Genomic DNA, 24,011 nt, shown 5'->3' on the forward strand with positions numbered 1-24,011 from the left:
CAAGAATAATATGTGATTATACTGCATTATGTACATTTGTCTTATGTAAAAGTCGCTTCCATGTATTCAGCTATAGAATAAAAAAACATGCTTCAGCAGCATTGATTTTATCTTGTGGTTGAATATCATCAATTTTGGTTCTTTCCTCACATCTTGTGGTAGTTTATTGTAGAGATCTATGGAAGAGTTTAAGGGACCTTTCTTACATAAGTTAAGGCGGCAGTGTTTTATGTGAAGTTTGTCTTTATTTCTTGTGTTTAGGCCATGTATTTCCTCATTTGTGGCAAAGTTGGAAATATTTTGCTTAACATAAATTAAGCATTCATAAATGTATATGCAGGGAAGAGTTAACACATTAAGTTTACGGAAAAGAGTTCTACATGAATAAGTTTTCTTTACTCCAGCTATGATTCTTATAGCTCTTTTTTGAAGCATAAAAAGGACATTGGAGTGGCCCTTGTTACCCCAAACCATAATCCCGTATGTTAATAAAGCATCAAAGTTTGCCATATAAAGGCACTTGACAGTTTGGGTGCTTGAGATGTCTACCACTTCTCGAAGGGCATAGCACATACTATTTAATTTTGATTGTAGCGTGTTTATGTGTTCTGTATAGCTAAGGTGTTCATCCAGAATGATACCCAGAAATTTTGATTATTTTTTTTAGGCTCTAGTTGTGTATTCCCAGATATTAGATAGGAAATAGTTATGTCACTCTAGAAGCACATGCACGAACGAAGTGTATTGTACTGTGTATTACAGGGGCGGCGCCAGAAATTTTCGACCGGGTGGGCAGAAGCTGCAAATTGATAGATTAGGGTGGCCAGGTATAAATGTAACGCCATATACTATATATATATGTGTGTGTGTGTGTGTGTGTGTGTGTGTGTGTGTGTGTGTGTGTGTGTGTGTGTATGTATCATATACACACATACATACATACGTGTAAAACACATATATGTACGACACATGCATATGTATCCCCCTTCTCTCTTCTACTACCGATTTCTCTTCACTTCTTTCCCTATCCTTTTCATCTTTTCTGTTTTACTCCCTAATGGCTCCTTATATCTTTCTTTGTCAGCTTGTTACCTCTTTCTCGCTTTCACTTTCTCTCGTTCCATTCTTCAAATGTTTCTCTTAACTGCCATACACACATGCATCACATGTATGTGTGTGTGTGTTTGGTGTCTTTCCTCTTCCTTTTCTACTCTATTCTCGCATCTTGCTCCACTTCTTTGTCTCCGATGGACACAATTATTTCAAGGTAAGTGTTTGTGTGTGCACAGCCATACATTCTAATCACATTCTTTCATTCATGTCAATGTAGTGAAATAAATGTGAATTGGTTGTATCACATTTTGTTCTTCAAGTGCAAAATTACAAAGCACGTACCTACTCCACTTTATATATTAGGCGACAGTGATATAAATTTTGAAGGTAGACAATGGTGAAGGATTAAATTACTTTTTCGTAATTTAAATGCATGTTCCTGATCATATTATTTTCATCACATGAGTATTTGACTGAAACTGATCACTTTTCTTCGCTTACAAGGTTATTACAACTGACAAATGTATGTGAATGTTTGCAGCAACGGCTATCGGGTGCCAAAACGTGGGACCAAGGACAATTTACTTTTTTGATATAAAGTCTTATCATTAAGAGGCCATAGTGCGGATGCAACAAGTGGCAAAATGTGGTGGGGGGAACTCCCCCATCGCTCCTCCTAATCGCTGCCACTGGATATTTGGATTAAAATTAATGTCGTATTGGGAACGTAAACACACACACACGGAAAAACCAATTCTTTGTTCATTCTGCATAAAGTATCCCCAGGCTTATGAAAGGCTATTTTGACAAAATATCGCCCAAAAGTAATAATCAAGTAACATTGAAAAATCTGTTAGCTAAGTTGTTATTCGTTTCCTGAATTAAGTCTTCGTTACTCATGCTGGAGAAGTGATACACGTATGGCTAGATGAATACATGCACTGAGGCAACAAATAGTTTACATTTTGTAGGACATAAAATTATCGAAATTGATCACTATACCCGGTAATTCATCTGTTTTTCACAGGCGACTTGGGTTGTATAGCGTGACCTTTTCGAAAGCGCTCAAATGTCAACCTCTATCCTGCGCAGTATACCCTGGAAACTTTAATCTTGCAGGCGAACTAGTCTCTGGCGCTTGGAACCACAGTCAAAATAATAATTTGAGGGGGGTTGTATTTTCAATGTCTGCGTGTATTTGTTTTCCCCCATTTGTCACTTTCATCTAATCAATCAAATCAGCAACAAGTTACTCTTTCAAAAGTGGAGTTGCATTAGTTCATACAACTTCGAAACTTGAGTTGGTAGTTTCAATTTCACAGTGTTTCATTGTTGGATCAAGGCAGCTAACTCAATGAACAATAACGTTGTTTTCCGAAAGTCTCAAATATTTGTCTCTGGCAATATACACTCTTAAGTGAACGCATCTTTTATGGTGATAACATAACGCGTTCCCCGTGAGTTCTTTTTGTATATATTTTTTATCCAATGGCATAACGTTGTCGCCTTATAATGAAGAGGTTCTGGTTTCTACTGCCCCCTCCCCTGGTGGAAGCACAATGTACACTGCAGGTTTAGTCTCGATTAGCCTATCTGAGCATAAAATTCGACTTAGAACAGATAAAAAAAAATTCTTATGAATACTTCGTGACATACCTTTTCTTCTTTACTTCATCTGCATCTACAGATTCTGTTGACCTTTTCGGCTAAACCTCTGATGCTTCTAAAGTTTAAACCATTCTCATCGTGATTGATTAGTTCTCTGACGCCCTCAAAACAAAGCTTTCCTTCCAACCCCTTCTTCTTTTACGAGTAATTCTACGTAAGTTAATCACAAGAAAAATCGCATGATTACGTAACTGATAGGCAAAATTTATGTGTGGAACTAGGATTTCTAAATAGAATTAGGCACCCATTATCAATTCAATAATTCTGTTGCTTTTTCCAAACCCACATAACTGTTACATCAAAATTAATACGAGGGTTGGGGAGTAAGTCATGGCAACCCAGTAATAACTCGACAATCGAAGGATGTATTAAAAATTTGTTATATACAACTGAAAGAGTATCCATTATGGATATTTTGTTTTTAGGAATCATGAAAGAAAAATCCAAACAACCCTGTGACATACACATGTGCACATGTTACAAAAACTTGTCTGATTATGACAAACCTTCTGGAATTTCAATGTAGATCTAATTAAAATGTCGAAATAATTTATTGTGTTGCTGGAGGAAGCAACGCTGAGGTTTTTATTTGTTTATTTAGAAATAATTTTAATCATACACAGGCCAAGATTTATATATGTGAAGACCTGGAGCTTACAACATCAAGACCTCACCCCTACATTTTTTTCTTCACATTCTTTGTGTGGTACTATTCAAAGCAGTGAAGAGCTGCAGCCCTCAAACTCACCCTAAATGCTGATCTCATCTTGACCATACCCTGCATAATTTTGCGCCTCCTAAGCCCACCAGCTGCTTCTAACCATAGAAGTATTCAATTGGTCACAGTTTTCTTGTTTCAAGATCTCTAGGAATTACTTCTTTCTTTCTAATGAAAAAGTTAAATCAGCTCTTTATGGGATGATGATATGTGAACATTTCTAGCATAGATAATATTCATTAGTAAAATATGCTTGTAATGAACACCAGAATACACTAATTTATTGCAACATTCACATATCCGTAAGTATATGTACTTAGTGAATTTGATTGGCTGGGTGGGCACAGGAATTTTTGGGTGGGCGCTTGCCCACCCGTGCCCACCCCTGTCGCCGTCCCTGGTGTATTACCCAATGGTATTACCCAAAGTACCGAAGCCACACACAAAACTTACTCACAACTAGAACCTCTGGCAAGAAATCACTTATAGGCCACAAAAAGAAGACGACGGCCACACAAAACTCCCAACAGCTGATACTGTAGGAAAGTAATCTGTGCGTGTGGGGAAAGTAGGTTAAGAGAAGAAGAAGACGAAAGAGGAAGTCGCCACAAATTGCTGATGTTGCTTATAGAATTACGATTTTTTTAACATGACACACATATAGATAATGTGCATGTAATGCCTTCATTTTTAGAAGATATTGTATATAATAAAAGATGGATTTTGGTAGCCTTTTGTATGAAGCATATAAAAATGATAAAGACAAGCAAAGTGAGGTAAGCTGTAGTTTAGTCATACTTAGGTGGAACTTGCCATAAATTCTCAACAGTATTGATCAGCTTTATTTTAATTATATAAGAACGACGAATTTGATGTTTTGCAATATTGGACAAACCAATAAACTCACCATGTTGTAATAAAACACGTGTGCATGTTGTACAACAGACATGAATTTAATCCAAAGGAATATAACAAACCAGCTTGCTACTAAAGTATCACACATACGTTATCAAATTTACTGAGTTTTCTCTAGCACAGTCAGTTATAAACCTGATGTGGAATCTCATTTCAGTGTAGCACTGTCAGAAATTAAATTGGATACAATATTCCACAGTTAAGGAAGCTGTGCTTTTAAAACTTGTATATTGTACCCAATTTTCTTTACTCCCTTGTTTTTGCAGATTAAGCAACATCTGATTTGTGTCTATTCTCAACCACAATACTCATCCCAGCTGAAATGAGCCAAACAAAAGACAAAATTTCTAGCACAATATAAATAGCAGGTAATATTTCTTGACAACATCTTTGTGCCTCGACCCTTTTCGCTACAAGTGCAAATTCCACTTGTTTCGAGGGCCTCCCCGATTGTGTAGTGTTAACATCGTCGCTTTGTAATTTATGGGTCCTGGGTTTGATACCCAGAGATTCCGATTCCACTTTAAACTGTAGGTCCAGTCCCGATTAGCCTATCTGTGCATAAAGTACACTCAAAACAAAAATACTCCACTTGTTTGGGTTGCATACCTTGTGCAGTGTAAACAAATGAGCACTAACCACCTAATGTGATTGTTGTTAACAATGGCTTCACAATGGCTTCATACATCGACTAGGTGGCTGAGTGTATTTAGTGGCTGACTTATAGTCTCACCACCGCAGTCTCCGGCTTCGTGTCCCAGCCTGAACATGGGTTTTCTTTTGTGACTGCGTGGTCATCAGTTTCATCATCATAGTCACAATTAACCATATAATGAAAATTCAAATGCAAATTATATTAAGTAGTTCAGGTTTTCTGCACATAATGCACAATAATGAATGTCCTAAATGCAGTTTGTTAGTTTTCATTTATTCACTAAAAGGAATGATTATGCTAAACTATTTGTATATCAATTAATAGGAAGATTATAACGGCCCAAGTTCCTTTTGTTTTATTGCGATTTCATCATGCTACAAATGCAATTTTTACATGGTTCGATGTATGTCTGTTAACACACACTGCCGAGTTTTAGCGATTACTGAAGATTTTGTTTAATTTATGGTTTCGTGGTTAGGTTAGGCAGGTTAGGTTTGGTTCCCTTAGCATTAAAATAAAGTCCCTAAATGCATTCTACTAAGGTTTTGATTTACTTCTACATTCATTCCCACGCTTCTACGATATTTACTGTCGCTTGTCGACGGAGAATATCTTGTCCATGAGAAGTGCATAAGGTAATTTTCAGGTTGTTTTTGTCAACATAAATAACTTTTTTCGAGTGCAAACAGTGCTCATTACTTTAAGGAAGGTTCAAATTTTGTGTGACAATGATTTCCAAATTCTACGATAATTAGTCTTTGTGCTAGGAGAAATCATAAAACAATCGGAACTGTTACCGGTGAAATGACATTAATGTAGGATTAAAAAATTTGATTTGCCTTAAGGATAGTTATTTGGATTGTACTTACATATTAAATTTCAAGTTTCATTGAGATTTTTGGTGCTGATTCCATCATGCTACGAATGCAATTTTAACACAGTTCGATTTCGATTTACTTCTGTTAACACATACTGCGGAGTTTTAGCGATTACTTAAGATTTTGTTCATATGCTTTCGTAGTTAGGTTAGGCGGGCCAGGTTTGGTTCTCTTAGCATTAAAATAAAGTCCCTAAATGCATTCTACTAAGGTTTTGATTTACTTAATAATAGTAATAATAAATTCTTGATTTCCGTTGACCCACATCCATGGGTATGGAAAACGTCTTACTATGCTAAAGTTAACAGAATGGGAAAAAATTACAATAAGTAGAAAAATGCAAGAAAAAAGTACAAATAATAGTTAGGGTTATACTGTTAACAGTTATATGTCTGTTAAGTACAGTTAACATAATTTATACAAGATCAGATCACATATGCTAAATTTGTAAAAAGAGAAATACGTTACCAAATACATTGACCCATATCCATGGGTATGTAAAACGTCTACAATGCTAAATTTATACAAGACCAGATCTCATATGCTAAATTTGTAAAAAGAAAAATACATTACCAAATTTCAATATTAATATGCAGTAATTTCAATGATCCAGTTTACTACTTTAATTCATTAAGGTTGTATAGTGCTTTGTCTGTTAGGTACTGTTTAATTGCTTTCAGTTGAATGTATCAGTGATTTGTTTAATATGTGTGGGGAGTTTGTTATAAAATGTTATTCCTGCAACATGAGGTGCTTTGTTTGCAAGAGCAAGTCTATGCGCTTGAATTTGAAAGTTCTCTTTTAGTCGTGTGTTGTACTTCTACAGTAATTCCTACTAGTCTACAATACTTACAGTCATTTGTCAACAGAAAATATGTTGTCCATGCCCGCAGTAGCTCAGTCGGTAACGCGTCGTGGTACTATTTATGATGTCTTCGTTGATAGTAATTTTACATTTCTGTTAAGTTTGGAGTGTTATGTTTAATCTGTTAGAATTTCCATGTGTGTGCTGGTCACATGGATACTGATGCATTCATGAATAAATTTTCAAATCCTGCAGTTATGTGACAAAAAATGGACATTTTCAATGTATGTGTGTGTGTATATTTATTGACGATGTTTTTCTTTTTGATGCAATTGGTTTTATTTGTTTATTAGTGTTAGGTTTGATACAGTTTTTTTTTAATGTTTTTTCGTAGGTTAAGAGTGTTAGGTTTGCTGCTGATAGTAATTTATTGTTATGCAAAGACATTTCATTAAAAAAAATGCAACTGCTTCAGCATGTGAGTAATTGAATGAATTCTGGTCACTCATCAGGGCTAAATATCTGTTATTTGTTGTTTCCATATCTTGAAATGGTAAAATTTTCGTATCACCAAAACGTATTTCTTCAATTTTACAGGAGAAAGTACTTACCGAAATGGGTTTATTTATACTTTAGGAAGGTCTTGGAAGTTTGCTTTCAACTCGTTGAAATTTTTTTGCCAATAAATCATGTAATTTTCGACATTAATGTCGCTCCGATGCATGAAAGCTGTTCCCTTGATGTCCGTCTACTACGTGAACCAAATATTTGCGAGCGTTTCATGACGTAACAACCGGTCAGTGTTTCCAAATGCGCGGTTTTGTAACTGTGTAACAGTTCTAGAACGTAAATAAACGTGAGTTACTGTTCATCATTTCTGATTACGAACTTGCGACAACAGACGTGCACAGGATCAGTGGCGTGCTCAATGTGAGGTTGATGGGGGTGATAACCCCCCCCTTTCGCCCAGTATCTCTAAGGCTATTTATGAATGGTTCGTGGGCTATTTATGTATGGTTCGTGGGGCTATCCGTGAATGGTTCGTGGGGCTATCTGTGAATGGTTCATGGGGCTATCCATGAATGGTTTGTGGGGCTATCCGTGAATGGTTTGTGGGGCTATTTATGAATGGTTCGTGGGGCTATCCGTGAATCGTTCATGGGGCTAGCGCCAATGGTTCGTGGGGCTATCCGAGAATGGTGTGTGGGGCTACGAATATTTTTTTCGAAACCAATTTTTAACTATTGAAACCTTTGCGTGGCCCTACTAACCTATCCACGCGCCAATGGTTTGTGGGGCTAGCGCCAATGGTTCGTGGGGCTATCTTTTTCACTATTGAAACCTTTGCGTGGCCCTACTAACCTATCCACGCGCCAGTGGTTTGTGGGGCTAGCGCCAATGGTTCGTGGGGCTATATTTTTAACTATTGAAACCTTTGCATGGCCCTACTAACCTATCCACGCACCAATGGTTCGTGTGGCTAGCGCCAATGGTTCGTGGGGCTAGCGCGAATGGTTCGTGGGGCTATCTTTTTCACTATTGAAACCTTTGCGTGGCCCTACTAACCTATCCACGTGCCAGTGGTTTGTGGGGCTAGCGCCAATGGTTCGTGGGGCTAGCGCCAATGGTTCGTGGGGCTATATTTTTAACTATTGAAACCTTTGCGTGGCCCTACTAACCTATCCACGCGCCAATGGTTTGTGGGGCTATATTTTTAACTATTGAAACCTTTGCGTGGCCCTACTAACCTATCCATGCGCTAATGGTTCGTGGGGCTAGCGCCAATGGTTCGTGGGGCTATCTTTTTCACTATTGAAACCTTTGCGTGGCCCTACTAACCTATCCACGCGCCAATGGTTCGTGGGGCTATCTTTTTCAGTATTGAAACCTTTGCTTGGCCCTACTAACCTATCCACGCGCCAATGGTTTCAGTTGCTTTGTTTTATTTCAATCACTTATCACACAACACTCTTGCTACCTTGCGTTCTGACGTCAGCAGACTGAAGTTTATTTTTAGGCTAAAGGCCTATGTTGTTATCATTAAAATTTCAGTAACCACCAAACGTCTCTAATTCCCTTATTTTCGTATTTTCCACATTCATACTTACGTATTCTCCATACTAGTACCTAGATATTTTGCTATCAAGAAGGTCGCAACACTGCATAACCACTGATCATGGACTACGCTAGTCAAGATTTCTCCGCCATATCGCGTGTAACGCAAGCAAAAGCGAAGAAAATAAAAATACTCCATATTTCGAAAATTGAGATTATTTGCCTGCAAAAAACGAAACGCGAAATAGAAGAATCCTTACGAATGCAGAATATGTAAGTATCAATGTGAAAAATACGAAAATAAGGGAATTAGAGACGTTTGGTGGTGACCGAAATTTTAATCTTGAAATAAATTTTGTTTCCATTACAAACTGAAATCTGTTGGATTAAATAAGAAGTAGTTAAAATTTTTGAGGGTGTACAATTGGTTAGTGGCCCCAGATTATTTATCAGTATTATTTCGTAGGTAGTGATAGTTTTCAGTATTCTGTGAGATATGCAAAATCAAAGTTCCAATTTCATGTGTGTGTGTGTGTGTTTGCGTATATTGGAGATTTGATAGAAAAGTTGGTAGTCTGTTGGTATCACCCAGTATCAGTTCATCGCCACTCCTATCTGAGCATAAAGTGAACGTTGACAAACTTTTGCAGCATATATATTTGTTATGATTATCCTTTCCCCTTATAGAAGGATAATAATTTACAGGCATAAAAAGAGAGATACTAAATACTTCTTACATTTTTTCTAGGAATCCAGGAGGTTCTATCGGTCATCTTTTGCTCCCCCCAAAAAAGAGCAGAAGAATAAATCATCACTATCTGTCAACGTGCAGAAATTTTTGGCAAAAAGAGAAGAGGAAGAAAAGAGGAAACTAGATGAAGCAGACAAAAAGAAAGGGGTAAGAAATTATAAATCTCATTCCGGTATTATTTTTTCGTGTGTGTTTGTTTTAGTTCTGAAACTTAGTAGTGTGTCTTTGTTTTATCTTAATTTGAACTTGGAAATATGTTTTAATCAATTGCACTTTTTTCTGAGGAGGTGAAAGTTTGCATATACACTGCAGTCCCGTTTAACCGAATTTAATGGGACCGATGGTGCTTCGGTTGAACGAAAATTCGGTTAAACCGGAATAAAGGTTTTCTGATATACAGTACATACATTTTATTATGTACAGTATTTTGATATACAGTACAGTATTTTAATATACAGTACATATGTATTTCAGTGTGTAGGCATAAACAAAAATCTTACAATAATACGTAGTCATTTAACTCAAGAACATGAATTACAGTAACATTAAGGCTCTGGTACAAAAAGCCATAAGACTAAAACAATAAAGTTAACTAAACTGTTAGATCAAACCAAAGACAAAAGCGCTTCGTCGGTGCTCCCACGTAAAACACGGTCGCACACAAGTGACGGCTTTTTTTAGCATTTTGGTTAACCCGGAAATTTGGTTAATTGGGATTTGGTTAAACTGGACTGTAGTGTACCTTTACTTACATGTAAATTAAACTTTTTTACCATTGGTTGCTTTGTATCTGGGAGATACATGTGACTAGGATTGTTTTTTTTTCTTCTTGGAAACGATTAGGCATGCAGTTCTAAGTTTCTCAGTAGCTTCTTCTCTTTGTCTGAATACATATGGCCACAGAGTCTCCATCTGGTGTCCCTTTGTGTCTGGGTTTAGTAGGTTGTTTGTGTCTGTGAGTTACAGAGCGACTGATTTCATTCAGGTTAATGGTAGCACAGTCTTGCTTGTGGAATGGACTATTAGGCCAGCTACACACTGGATCCAACACAATGCGACAAGTCATTTTTGTTGTAAACCGACTCGGGGAAGGTTTAACATGAGGCTCTTATGGATGGCTGCATGCCTGATGAAACATTTAACTCTAGTTACCTCAAGTAACATTCCAACAAAAGAACGTAAGTTCATGGAATTTCGTCTTGCAGGGAGTAGCTTGCGACAAAATGCTCTGTGCATGCGTGAATCAATTCCCTTCAGGCACAGACTGGAAATGGGGTCAACTTGAAGCCAGCAATTAACTGTAGTCATTGAATATTGTACGTTCAAACCAAGTATCTGCTAGAAATATATTCAATTCATAATACACAAACCGACACATCAATTCTACATACACATTCATACATTGATTCTGCTGTAAACTGTTATACTTTTAATGCATCATTACCAGCTTCCTAAATTATAAAAGACAGACCTAGAACTATTGTGTACATGGATGAAATATGCAATCTGATTTTAGCCAACTAACAAAATAATTCTTAGTGTCGTGTTGCTTTGTGACTCATTGCATTGTATCCCATAGTTTTGCATTGCATCGTGTCAGATCCGGTGTGTGGCTGGCCTTAGTGTTTGGAAAAATGCTAAATTTATTCATTCCATGCTCTGCAGCATGAATGCAATGAATACAATATCATCAGTGATAAGGATGTGTTGGTGATTGTGATAATGCACAGATAAGAGAAGGTAATTTGGAAACTGAACATGGTATGTGATTGTGATTGCTATGAATGACAGAGTGACACATATAAATAAATGTTTGTAAGGTGACAATAAATATTACATGTAGTGCTAAATAAATGTTTTTAAGGTGGTTAAGAATTATTATATGTAGTACTAAAATAAAATAAGTTGAAACTTAAAAAGTAATCGTGAATATGTTAGTAAAACCGTACTTGTATCTCACAGATACAGCACGTTACTTTCCTTGGTACTTTTGCAGGTGCGACCAATAAAGAGTTAATATTAAAAATTCTGTGTTTCTATATGGAGCTTATTTCAATTTTTTATCTATATATTAGGATACTTATATCAAAATTTTACACAATAATTTGATAAACAAGTGAGTAACAGCCAATTGGTTGGAGGCAAGATGGCAAAGTATAAATTGAAGTTTGTTTTTCTTTTGGCAACAGTCTGTCTACCTGTAACTGGTCGAGCACTCCTCCTACCTTACTGCCTCATTGTAGCCAGAGGTGGGAAGCACATGAAATGTGAGTGGTGCATATAAGAATAAATATGCAGTATAGAATAAACTACAGGGTAATTCAAAATGAATGGTGCAGCTTTACACAGTTATTATGATGTTACTCTTTATGATAGAAAATCAGACAAGACATCAATATAAAGAAAAAGTCTGGAAGTTTTATTCCCACTTAGCGGCCTTATTCTGCTTAGCCGATGCTCCACCAGGATCGCCAGTGTTGTGAAATGGCTAATAACCAGTAGAAGGCGTATTGTGTGTTGCAGCTATCGAGAACTAATTCAATCACAATGGTGCAAGGACATTTCTGCATGCGTTTCGGTAGTAATGCACCCTACCAAAATATTTGCCAAAGTTACAACTGCGAATTGTTAGTGCCTTCGAAGTCGTTGACAACGATTTGCTGTCTTCTGCATAGCAAGTACTTGATTATCGTTTGGACCTTTTCCACGTTACACGTGGTTCCCATGTTGAAACTTTATAATGTGAGTCATGAGTATCCCAGAGTTTTTCCTTATATTGATGCCTTGTCTGAATTTCTATCATAAATAGTAACATCATAATAACTGTGTAAAGTTGCACTATTCATTTTGAATTACCCTGTATATTAGAAGAGTGTGGGTACTTTTGTAATTTGTTTTGTTCGTTGTAGCTAAAAGAAAGAATTTACTTCCCCTGCATTGTATCTGTCCCATTCTTTCAGGAGCTGCTTGCCCTCCGAGCCATGGATAGTAAGGCCAACCGGAGAGTTCAGGCTATGTTGCATAGAACAAAGGCTGCCAACAAAGCTGCAATAGATGATGCAAGGGACAATGTAAACACTGCTGTTACTATTGGTGGTAAGTAGATGCAATTTCCAGCAAATATTAAAATACAGTGTAGTCCCATTTCGGTGTTCCTAGATCATAATTTTCCCACTATGAGTTCTTTGAATTAATTGTCTTCCCTCAAAAAGGTTTAATACAATTTGCATTAATTAGATGTAAGCAAGTTTCTAACTTTTTCCACAAAACTTTATTGTAGTTTTTCTATTGATTTTGGTGCCGTCGGCCACCATGCACTTGGGAACTTGTTGCTTCACTGCTGGGCTGGCTTCCATTTCCCTGCATTCTGCTATGAGCGCTAGTGTAGCCAGTTCATCTGCTATATTCGCTGTGTGTATTTGGTGTAAGTTGTTGCAGTAGCGGGAGCCAAATGTGACGTGCCTGACTGCTGTTGATGTTCAGTTCATGCGGAAAGTGCATAATTCTAACACCAAACTCAACGAGATGCACGCAATCACATCTATTCCCCAAACATGAACAATTTCCATTGTAACAGAATGCACAAAACTTTACAGATTCATTGCATATGCTTAAGACTTATTTTTTAATTGTTTAATTTTGATGTGGATCATGCTGTGTGGATTATTTGTACTTAAGAACACTATATCTGCAGCACTTTAAGCATTATTTGATTAAAAATTAATAAGCGGAAAACATGGTGAACTTCACATGAACATGAGTGGATCTAATTCATAATCCCCCAAAAACACATCATACTAGTTTTTCTTGTCTTCTAAATAGTCATAGTCATCCAGCATATCAACCTCTGTCATTTTTTTTTTCAATTTAAACAATCAAAAAGTCTGTCCATAAAAATGAAATCTCGCCATCCAAATCTTAAAATACAGCCAGTGATCATTGAAATCTTGATGCTATCATATGAGGGATGATCGAAAAAAAGGGTTACAAAGCCTATGATGGCGTATGTGTTAGACATAGCTAGAAGATCAACACACCTGATGATAGAGGGCACTCAACACTAGTCCTCGATGTAATCACCTTTTTTGTTCAAGCACTTGTCACAACGGTAGATGAGGTTTTCCATACCAGTTGCACAGAAATCAACGTCAAGTTCTCGTAGCCACCGTGAGACAGCTCTTTTGACATAATCACATGTCAGATAATGGTGGCCAGCCAACCAAATGGTAGTCCCAGCTCAGCTGATATTGAGCGTAATGTTGTTCTTCTGTCCTCACAAATACACTCATCCACAAGAGCACAGTGCACGTCAGTGGTTGAGGTACTGGGCCTACCGCTGTGTCCAGGGTTGTCATTAACAATACTGGTCCGTCCTTCTTTGAAGGCACAACACCACTTCACTACATGTTGCCTTGAAATTGTCCCCTCCCCATACACCTCCACAGTCTGCCTATGAATGTCAGCAGGTGTAGTGTTTTTGGCCCACAGGAACCGCACCACTGCCCTCATCTACTCTTGACCAATTTTCTAGACGAGTCACCATTTTAAATGTCCGCTTCTCATGTATACATGGTCAGAATCCGAAGTCCTCAAACTTGCAACAAGACAAACATGTTATTAATTTACACATACATTTTTGTTACGTTACAGTGAATAAAGCAAAAGTTATATGCTTTGTAGGTAGCCTTTTTTTCCGATCATCCCTCGTAATTGCCCAAAGTCTGTAATTCTAATCAGTGCTCGAAGTGAAAATGGTTAGGCAGGGAACTTTAGGGCTAACTGAGTGGAGTATTCTCCTATAATTTAACATGGGGACTTTATCAGAACTGGGAGCATGCTTTGTGTAATTCTTTCTGGCTGGAGGATGGGGATACCATCACCCCCCCCCCCCTTCACTTTGAGCACTGATTCTAATCCATGAGGTCAGAATGTTCCAGTACTATATTTCATTATTGCTAATTTGCCATTTTTGAAATGTTTATAATTGTTCGGAAATATTTTTGCATTTCTTAATTTGCTCTTGAAATTCCTGCATGGATTACATAAAATTATAAATTAATTTTTTGCAGGAGCCTATCAACCAGATGAAGATGATTATGGATATGTTTCAAAGGAAGCCGATGCATTCTACCAAAAAATGATTGAGAAGTACAACAGCATGCCTGCAGAAGAACCGAAATATGCTAGAATGGAACGGACTTCAAAAGATTTGAAGAGTACGAAGGTATGTACATGTATGCATTTCTTGTTGTTGTTCATTAGTGACTTGATTTTAAAGCTGTCACTTTGCTTTCTTTTTATAATGGCAGATGGTACTTACCTGCCGCAAAAGTGAACATTTATTATAAATTTCACATTAAATGCGTGAAATTGATACGGCAATTATTCATGATCATGATCATGTTTTGTTTCATGAGAGATTGTAGTACCAGGGTTGGCATTTTGCCCATATTATTTAAATACATTTCATAACAATTCATCCGCCTCATAACAAACCAAAAGCACAAATTACATAAATTGTCTCTGAAATGTATGCGCTCCATTTCCTCAAAACAATTGTTCATGTGCACGTAAGACAAAACTGTTTAGCAGCAACAGTCTGAAGTACATAGTTGGTCTTACTTCTCTCTCTGGTAATTTCCAACGCATTACAGAAAAGAATCACATTGCGAATGAAGCGATCAAGAAAATTTTTAGACCTAAATTTTTGCAAACTGAAAACAATATTGATTTAATAGGGTGCAAATAATTTCATGGGGCACCATGACATTCTCTATTACAATCTTTTCCATGTAGATTGTTTGGCTCCCAGGAAACTCCCCCCCCCCCCCAAAAAAAAAACCCAGCTCTGAACTTGACAAGACTGCAAGAGAAGCAGATATTGAGAGTGAAGCGAGGAAAAACATTTAACACAATGTATTTTTATTTGTACAAAATTTGAAATCAAGGGGGACAATTGCCCCTCCTGCAGGTGACCTTGGCTGTCTGGAGGAAATATGCAAGAAATATGTGAAAACTAATTCCATCTTTAGCATCCTTTTGCCCTCCTACTCTTAGATTCTGCAAGTCTTGCTTTTTTTAACTTTGTTTGCCTTTCTTTGAATTCATTTCCATCCATGGTTGGGGAGGCAATACTCCCAATGTGGTTGCACTACTGTCGTGGAAGGTGCTGTTGTTTAGTGATCAGTTATCAGGGAGCATTCCCTGAGCAGGCGCATATTTTGGTGTATCCAACAATCAGACTGCAGGGGGGCTTCAGGGGAGTTGCATGATAATGTTCACATGAGCACGTGAACACTCATGTATATGTCTTATATTACATACATATTAAATGCACACACATACGTATATTTATTCGAAAAAATACTTTGTTTGTTGAAAGAGTATTTACACACAATTTACTCTGACATGACTTCTTTCACGTCCGATTACTTTTCTAGATAGTTGGTAACACTGACTACCTTGGTTTTCCATGGAGGGCATTGAACACAATTGCTGTGGGTGTTGCATAGAGCTGACAGCTAAGGGGCTGTTGATCACTATATCCCAAAGATGTTCACTTCACTGTGGGAACACTGATGCAAGTGGCAATAATTCTTACGGCATCAGAGTGCAGCATATACAAAGCATGTGTAGGGGGACTCGGAAAGGTCTGCGCTACATAGTTGCAAACTTTAGCGAGAATTCGCTATACCTGGTGGATTTTAAGGGATAGAGGGACAATTTCCCGTAGGTCCTCCTTGTATTACTTCAAATATAGTGTGATTTTAGGGGATTCCCTACCTATCTCAAAACATTAGCATCCATAGGGCCAATGCAACAACCAATTTTCAGGAATGGTGCTTTTCAACACATACTTTTTCACAAAAAATGCAACTTTTTAAAAACTGCCTATAAATGTACTTGGCACTAAGTTAATTGTTTTGATATTCCATACTTTTCTGAAATGGTTATTATTGTGTCATTATCATGATGACTCTCATTGCCATGGTAAACTGAGCGATTAGGTATGAGAAGTAAAGTTAATAAAGAAACAAATGCCTATTCTCTCAAGAGGTCTTGGGGTTGATCCTCTTTTGAGGCATATTGCACAGTGGTTCTGATCCAAATTTAAACTGTAGGTTCAGTTGTGCTTAGCCTCTCATGAACATAAAGTGAGCATAAATCAAACTTTAAAATCTATTAGGCATAATAATATTGCGCTCCCCATGGATCCGCCCACACTAACTGATCTAACTGCTTTACTTTAATTACAGGACCGAGTAAGAATGGCACTACTGAAAGAAGAGGAAGAAGAATCTGGTGGAAGAAGAAAAAGAAAATCCAAGAAGAAAGAAAATGAAGAAGATGATGGTGGTGATGAAACAAAAGAATACTTTTCAGATAGACGGGATCTTTCAAAGGGGTATGATGACGACGAGCCAGATTCAAAGAAAGCAAAGAGGGATTTGGAAGAAAGGGACAAGAAGTCATCAAAGAAACGTGCCAATGCTCCACCACCAATGGATTACTTTCAGCTACTTCAGATTGCACAGCAAAAACAGTCTCAGCAGTCTGCTCCTGCGAATCAGCCATCAAAAGAAGAAGAAGAGGTAGATGAACGTTTGCCACTTATGACGAAGAAGCAAAGGGAAGAATATTTGCGCGAGAGAGAAGGTCGCCAAGAAAGGGAGAGGAGGCGAATGGAGGCCCTGAAGGCCAAGATGGGGAAGAGACCGCCAAGCGATGCTCGTCCCCAAGGCCAAAAAGGAAGGGAACCACCGGGAAACAAGAACCGAGAAGAGAACAAGTCATCCAGAAAGGAAGCGCAAGAAATGACAGATCAAAGATACGACCGACCATCCAGTTCTGCAGGAAGTAAAATGAATGCAACTGCTCGAAGTGATAGAATTCAAAGTAAGGGAGGTTTTAAAATACCCCAGAAGAAATATCGTGAAGAGGAGCAGTCACCAAGGTATCAAGATGAGTATGAAGAACAAGATACGCAAGATCAAGAAGTGGACAGGGAAGAGGAAGAAGCAGAACAAGAGGAGGATTATAAATCTAGAAGAAGATATTCAAGTGATCAAGAATATGAAGATCAAAGGAATTCTTCAGAATCGTCAAGATTTTACAGGACTAATGAAAGTGATTATGATGAATGTGATAGAGACACGAGATATAAGGAAGATTATAGGGACCGAGAAAGTGATAGTGGTGATAGAGGTAATAAAAGAAGTTTTGGTTCTAAAATAAATTCCTCTAGAGATATCAGAGAACGCAGTGACAGTGATAGTGAACGGCGAAGTGAAATATCTAGAAGTTCTAAACTCAAAGCACCATTGTCAAAACCTAACAACAGGTATAGGGATGATGATGATTATGATGATGCAGAAAGAAGTGTGAAACCTTCAAAGACAATTAGAAGGGATAGTGATAGTGAGGAGACAACTTACAGGGACAGAAAAGACTCCAGGCCATTCAAAGTTGGAGGGGATAACAGGGGCATGCCTTCTAAAGCCACTACTAGTGATTATAGAAATGAAAAGGTGCCAAATAATGGGGATGGAAGGGAGCGAAATAATGCTGTCAAGAGACAACAGGATGTTCGCAAACCTTTAAGCAGTAAAAATAGTAGTTCAGAAAGGATGCAACAACGAGCACCAGGTTCTTCTCTTAAGGATAACAGGAGTAGAGATGATTCCCTAAGTAACAACCGTATGAAAATTCAACAGAGACCTTCAGATAAAGACAGCAAAGCGTCAGCTTGCAGAGATTTACAGAAACAAAAAAGTGACCAAGCGAGAGAATATTCTCCTAATGATACCAGAGCGAGGAACTTGCCTCCAAAAGATGAGAGACCAAGGAAATTGCCTCCTAAAGATGGAAGACCAAGAGACTTACCTCCAAAGGATGAGCGTCCCAGGAATTTACCACCAAAAGATGGGAAGCCTAGGATTGTACCAAGGGATGATAGACAAAGAAACTTACCTTCAAAGGAAGAAAGGCCAAGAAGTTTACCTTCAAAGGATGACAGACCAAGAAATTTACCTTCAAAAGATGAAAGACCAAGAAGCTTGCCTTCCAAAGATGAAAGGCCAAGAATTTTGCCTTCAAAGGATGACAGGGCAAGAGGTTTGCCTTCAAAAGATGACAGGCCAAGAAGTTTGCCTTCGAAGGATGACAGGCCAAGAAGTTTGCCTTCGAAGGATGACAGGCCAAGAAGTTTGCCTTCGAAGGATGACAGGCCCAAAAGTTTACCTTCAAGAGAAGATAGGCAAAGGGTTATGTCTTCAAAGGATGGCAGGCCAAGAGTTTTGCCTTCAAAGGATGACAGGTCAAGAGGTTTGCCTTCAAAGGATGACAGGTCAAGAGGTTTGCCTTCAAAGGATGACAGGCCAAGAGTTTTACCATCAAAGGATGACAGGCCAAGAGGTTTACCTTCAAAGGATGACAGGCCAAGAGGTTTGCTTTCAAAGGATGACAGGCCAAGAGGTTTGCCTTCAAAGGATGACAGGCCAAGAGGTTTGCCTTCAAAGGATGACAGACCAAGAGGTTTGCCTTCAAAGGATGACAGACCAAGAGTTTTACCTTCAAATGATGGTAGACCAAGGGTTTTGCCTTCAAATGATGGTAGACCAAAGGTTTTGCCTTCAAATGATGGTAGACCAAGGGTTTTGCCTTCAAATGATGGTAGACCAAGGGTTTTGCCTCAGAAGGGTGTTAATCCTAGGGATTTGCCACCAAAAGATGCGAGACCAAGGGAATTCCCTCCAAAAGATGTAAGACCAAGGGAATTTCCACCAAGAGATCTGAAACCACGGCAATTTCCACCTCCTGATGTAAGGAGGGCAAGACCACCCCCATCAAAGTTGAAGAAACGTAAGTAATTGAGCATTCAGTATTTTTTTTAAGCTAACATGCTGTTCGCTTTTATGTATCTTATTGTAGTGTACTAATCAGCAAACTTGGGAACACATTACAGTATATGTTACAGTACATATCAGGTACTGACATCTCAGAAACTGTCCACTACAGGAACAAACTGATAAAACTACTGTAACACTCTTGGGGGTAGAGACGCTACATGCTAACTTTTAGATGCATGAAATGTAAAGACACTCTTTCATATTACAATTTATTTGACAAGACTTATACATAGAATAATGTGAGTTCCTTTACCCTAACTAACGAAACTCATTGCCTGGCTCAGAAGTATGACTGACACAGTCCTGAGTCAGGCAGCAATTCCCCTGCTGTTTTCAAAACTTTTTTTTTTTTAATGATCAAGTGCCTTCCTGTCTCTCTTGTTTACCAGTGACCTTCCCAAAGTCATTGCGATCTCAGTGTCTCTTTATGCCTAAGTCCGTTTCCTCACTTTGCCCATGATGGGTTATCATAAGATCTAGATTTAGTCCTGGGTCAATTATCCATATTTGAGAGATCATACAATTCACTGTTTTTTCCTTGTTTCCGGAGAACCTTAAGTTGTTACTACTCTTAAAATAGTTCACCCTTTTGTGCGTTAGCCACTCCTCCTTATTCCAACCTTGGCCTTTAGCCAATGGTTTGGACTTATCCATTTTTCATACTGCTGATTCGCAAAGAGACCTTGACTGTATGCTTTAATGTTACATTTTGACATTCATAAAGTGAAGTAGACTTCCAGTAGTGTCAGGACTGGCACCTGGTCAATACCCATGAGCTCAGAGAATTCAAATAAAGTAATGTATATTTACTAGATGGGCTGTTGTAAAGGATGGTTGTTAAAATCCATCCATTATACTACAGGGTCAGTGTTAACCCTTAGACAATGGAGGGTGTTTTCGCGGTAAACTCGCCACGAATTTTAAACTTCCGCATGTATTTAATTAAAATTTTATGTGTCTGGAACTAAGAATGCTAGAGTTACAAATTATACCTCTATTTGTTCAGTACACATGGGGCTATAAGGCTATGTTATAAAAAGCAAATTTTCCATTTTCGGGTAGAAGAAGAAAAGATACAAAACTGTACCTACATATTGTCTGATATGTTTTTCATTATCGTGGAAAAAATTGCACACATATTGCATATACTTTCCGAAGAGAAAAATATTTTCAAATGTAAGGCAAGAAAAAATGAACGTGTTTTTCAGAGGACCCCCCTCTCAAATATAACAAAAAGGAAATTAATTATACCTTACTAATTGCTAATTACATACCTCAAGACTCATGCAGAATTCAAAATGTATATCCGAACATTATCCGAGTCACAGTATGTCCAAAAAGTCACATACTACAAGAAAAAGCTCATTGTAACAATATGTCACAAGCTGGCATTGGCGCAAGTACCCGCTGTGACAATATGTCACAACTTGGCATTTAAGGATTAATGCAACACAAATGATCTATTCATGATTGATGCGGTAAACGCAGTTTTAGTATTCACACATGAAATTTGATGTTTTCATATTGTGAATTTGTATGTTTCCGAGTTTCAAAGTCCCACTGTAATCATTAACTGAGGATGCAGCGTCGGCATCGAAATTAATCGAAAAACATCCAAATTCGCAATGCAGGAACACCAAACTTCGCAAATGAGATAAATGATTTGTATTACTTAGTCTGTGTATGAGAGGCCATAATTTGAATCCTGTGACCTATTGATAATTCAGAAACAAATAAAGCTGCAGACGTAACGAATGTTACATTGGTTAGTCAGTCAGACCGTATGTGTGGAAGTTGAACAAGCAGGTTGTTACTGTATTTATGTGTGAATAACATATACTTTTTGAAAAATTTTATCCCAAACAAAACTATGGTGCATGTTATACATGGAATAATTTCGACAACTACTGAAATCAAGTGAAATGGCTGTTCCCAATGATTTTTTCCACTTATTTTCATCTTGCATCACTGAGCAAAGCTGTGTGGTTCTGACAGAGATGAAGTATGCACCTACCATCACACAGGAGCCCTAATATTGGCAAAAATAATTTACTGTAATTTCCTGAAAAATCATTTCTGATGTATGAAACAGTCATGAATAGGCACTTCCCATGGCAACCCTGCTTCTTGGATGGAGCTTTCTGCAGCCTCTTTTCTTGCTTCTGCCATTATCTTATGCTTTTCGAGCCACAGATCTGTTGCAATTTTCCTGTATGTTCAGCAAAACTTGCAATTTGAAGCAGCAGTAAAACCTTCTCATCTTGATCTTGTTCTCCCAACGGACCAAGAAATCATTTCTTGAACAAATTGTGCTACACTTTATATATGAGGTAAAAGTTTTGGTTGCTTTTCTGTTTTAAAACTAGGGTGTGCATTGCAGATGCATAAATACAGTATATCCTGGAAACCATTCAAGTTAAAAATATGAAATTTGATGAACTTAAGGCAAGGAGGGACAATTTCTCCTAACTGAGTTTTTCACGCTGGGGCAGCTGCCGATCACTGTTGCAACTTCGCTCTTTTTGAGCCAGATCTGGCTCTTTCGTGCACTCGTTTGACTGTGAACTGTGGCACCTGCCCTCTGCCCCACCATGATGCCACCACTGGTACCGGCCCATAAAGACCAAATTTGCCATGAGTGTACATTTTGCACGTGACGTGATATTCATATATAGGCTGCGTCACCCACCCCCTCTTTCCTCCCCAGGTATTTTTATATATAGCACTGTGCCTAAGGTAAAGATGACAATATTATTATCCGGGAATCATTTATTTTCGATTTCATATGAACATCATTGGATTATTGAGATGGGTGATGCTGCCAAATCTAGGTGGTGAAAACTAAGAATAAATTGCCATCACTTTAAAGCTAACGGTAATAGCAGCACCCCCACCCCTCTGACACCTAAAATTACCCTAGGAGGCACTTTATGCAGCCTTCATTAATCTAGCTCCTTGAAAGTCATCTTTAGCGCTATTAATGGTGAAATGTAGCTCTTTTATGCACATCAGGTTTGGAAACACTGCCCGGATGGCCGTATGAGGCAAGGATAAATGCATTAGGTTTATGGGACCATTATTTTATTCGTTCTCGGGAATATCAAACATCCAATGACGTAGAAAAGTACATGGACGGAAAAGGACACGTTGAACTAATTCATAGTACAAGGAAAAGTCGAAGTTAATTTACCATAAGGAATACATGGGATTCTGTAAATACTTTTTAATCATATTTTTCAAACATCGTGTCTAGCTTACTAATCAACTTGAGAAACAGTTTCCACTTTCAACATGGAGAGAAATTCATACTCTCTTGCATACTAAACCCTTTTTAAAATAGCAGCGCCCAGTCCAACGATATTGAAATAAATGCACAACTAGTGCGTAATTGTCCCCCCTCGCCTTAAAGATTTATGAAATTTCAACTTGATTGCAATTTCACCATTGCAACATTGTAACCCAGACTTACCTTGATGAGGATAAAATTTGCGTATTGGATTCTGTTTTAAAATTAAATGATAAAAGAACATAATAAATGAGTTCTTTGAGAATTTTTTTTGTGCATATAGCACTTATGCAAACAATCTCATATAGCATGGAAATTATTATAAGCAATTTAATACCTGAAAATTTTTCAAAACTTTTGTTTTCTAACTTTCAAAGATGGAATGTTTTTAATGTGATATTATTCAAATGTTGTACCAGTACAACTAAATTGCCTTTAGAAGTGCAATGAGATAAAAGGAAATAGTTAAAATCCTTTCTATGGTGGGGATCAAACTTGTGACCTTTCACAACATTGGCAGCTACTTTAACCAATCAGCTATTCAGCTACACTTGATTGTGTTCAATTGTATTGGTCTTTTGAATGTGCAAGGTTGCAACTACTTAACATATATTTTGCTAATGATTTATTTTATATTAGAAAGGGTCTTGAAATTTGAATGTGCAGTGTTCCAGCTTAACATTCATTCTTTTATACTAGAAAAGGTTTTGAAATTTTTATGTCATCATAGTTTTGAATGCTGAATCAAATTATATATGTTTTATTCAAACCTTTTACATTGTATCTAAAGATATCCGTTTGGCAGTTACACAGAGAGAGATAGTTCACTGTAATCAACTCACAGTTCATTTTTCCATGCACTTTTATTGCATGGAAAAATGAATTTTGAGTTGATTAGAGTGAACTCAAAACTTTGAGTTTAATCTAGAGCTGAATTGATACCGATACTGATGCTGATACTCTTATCAATTCCCACCGATAACAGATACTTGAAAATTGCAATAATTAAAATTTGTTCAAAATATTGACGATATTGGTGTGTAAATATTCTTCTCCAATTATATGCACCAATTTACCAAGAAATTTGCTTTAGAATGTTCAAGAATTACATCAGAATATTAAAAAATATGTTATGTAATCACAAAATCCAGTTTTTGGTGCAAGATAAAGAGAAAGATTGCATTTTGCAAAATTTCCAGGATAATTAAACTCTGCGAAAGTGTAGTGCAGTATTTTTTTAGATTCCGTGAAAGACCAATATGGCGGAAAATAATCGGCTGGTATTGGTAGATGAATTCCAACCGATACCGATACCACTG

General features: G+C 37.6%; 1 protein-coding gene across 1 annotated transcript in view; it reads left to right on the forward strand.

Annotated features, from left to right (window-relative positions):
* Positions 1 to 4,008: 4,008 nt before the first annotated feature.
* The window catches only part of LOC145993819 (uncharacterized), a 31,256-nt gene continuing 11,253 nt past the window's right edge, over positions 4,009 to 24,011 (forward strand). Inside the window, exons 1-5 of the mRNA XM_083129649.1 lie at positions 4,009 to 4,215; positions 9,496 to 9,645; positions 12,459 to 12,594; positions 14,568 to 14,722; positions 16,755 to 19,359. Coding sequence (XP_082985775.1) covers positions 4,156 to 4,215; positions 9,496 to 9,645; positions 12,459 to 12,594; positions 14,568 to 14,722; positions 16,755 to 19,359 — 3,106 coding nt within the window. The 5' untranslated portion in view covers positions 4,009 to 4,155. The remainder of the gene's footprint in view (positions 4,216 to 9,495; positions 9,646 to 12,458; positions 12,595 to 14,567; positions 14,723 to 16,754; positions 19,360 to 24,011) is intronic.

Source organism: Lepisma saccharinum, chromosome 10, assembly GCF_977018435.1.
Source record: "Lepisma saccharinum chromosome 10, izLepSacc3.1, whole genome shotgun sequence".
Taxonomy (NCBI): domain Eukaryota; kingdom Metazoa; phylum Arthropoda; class Insecta; order Zygentoma; family Lepismatidae; genus Lepisma; species Lepisma saccharinum.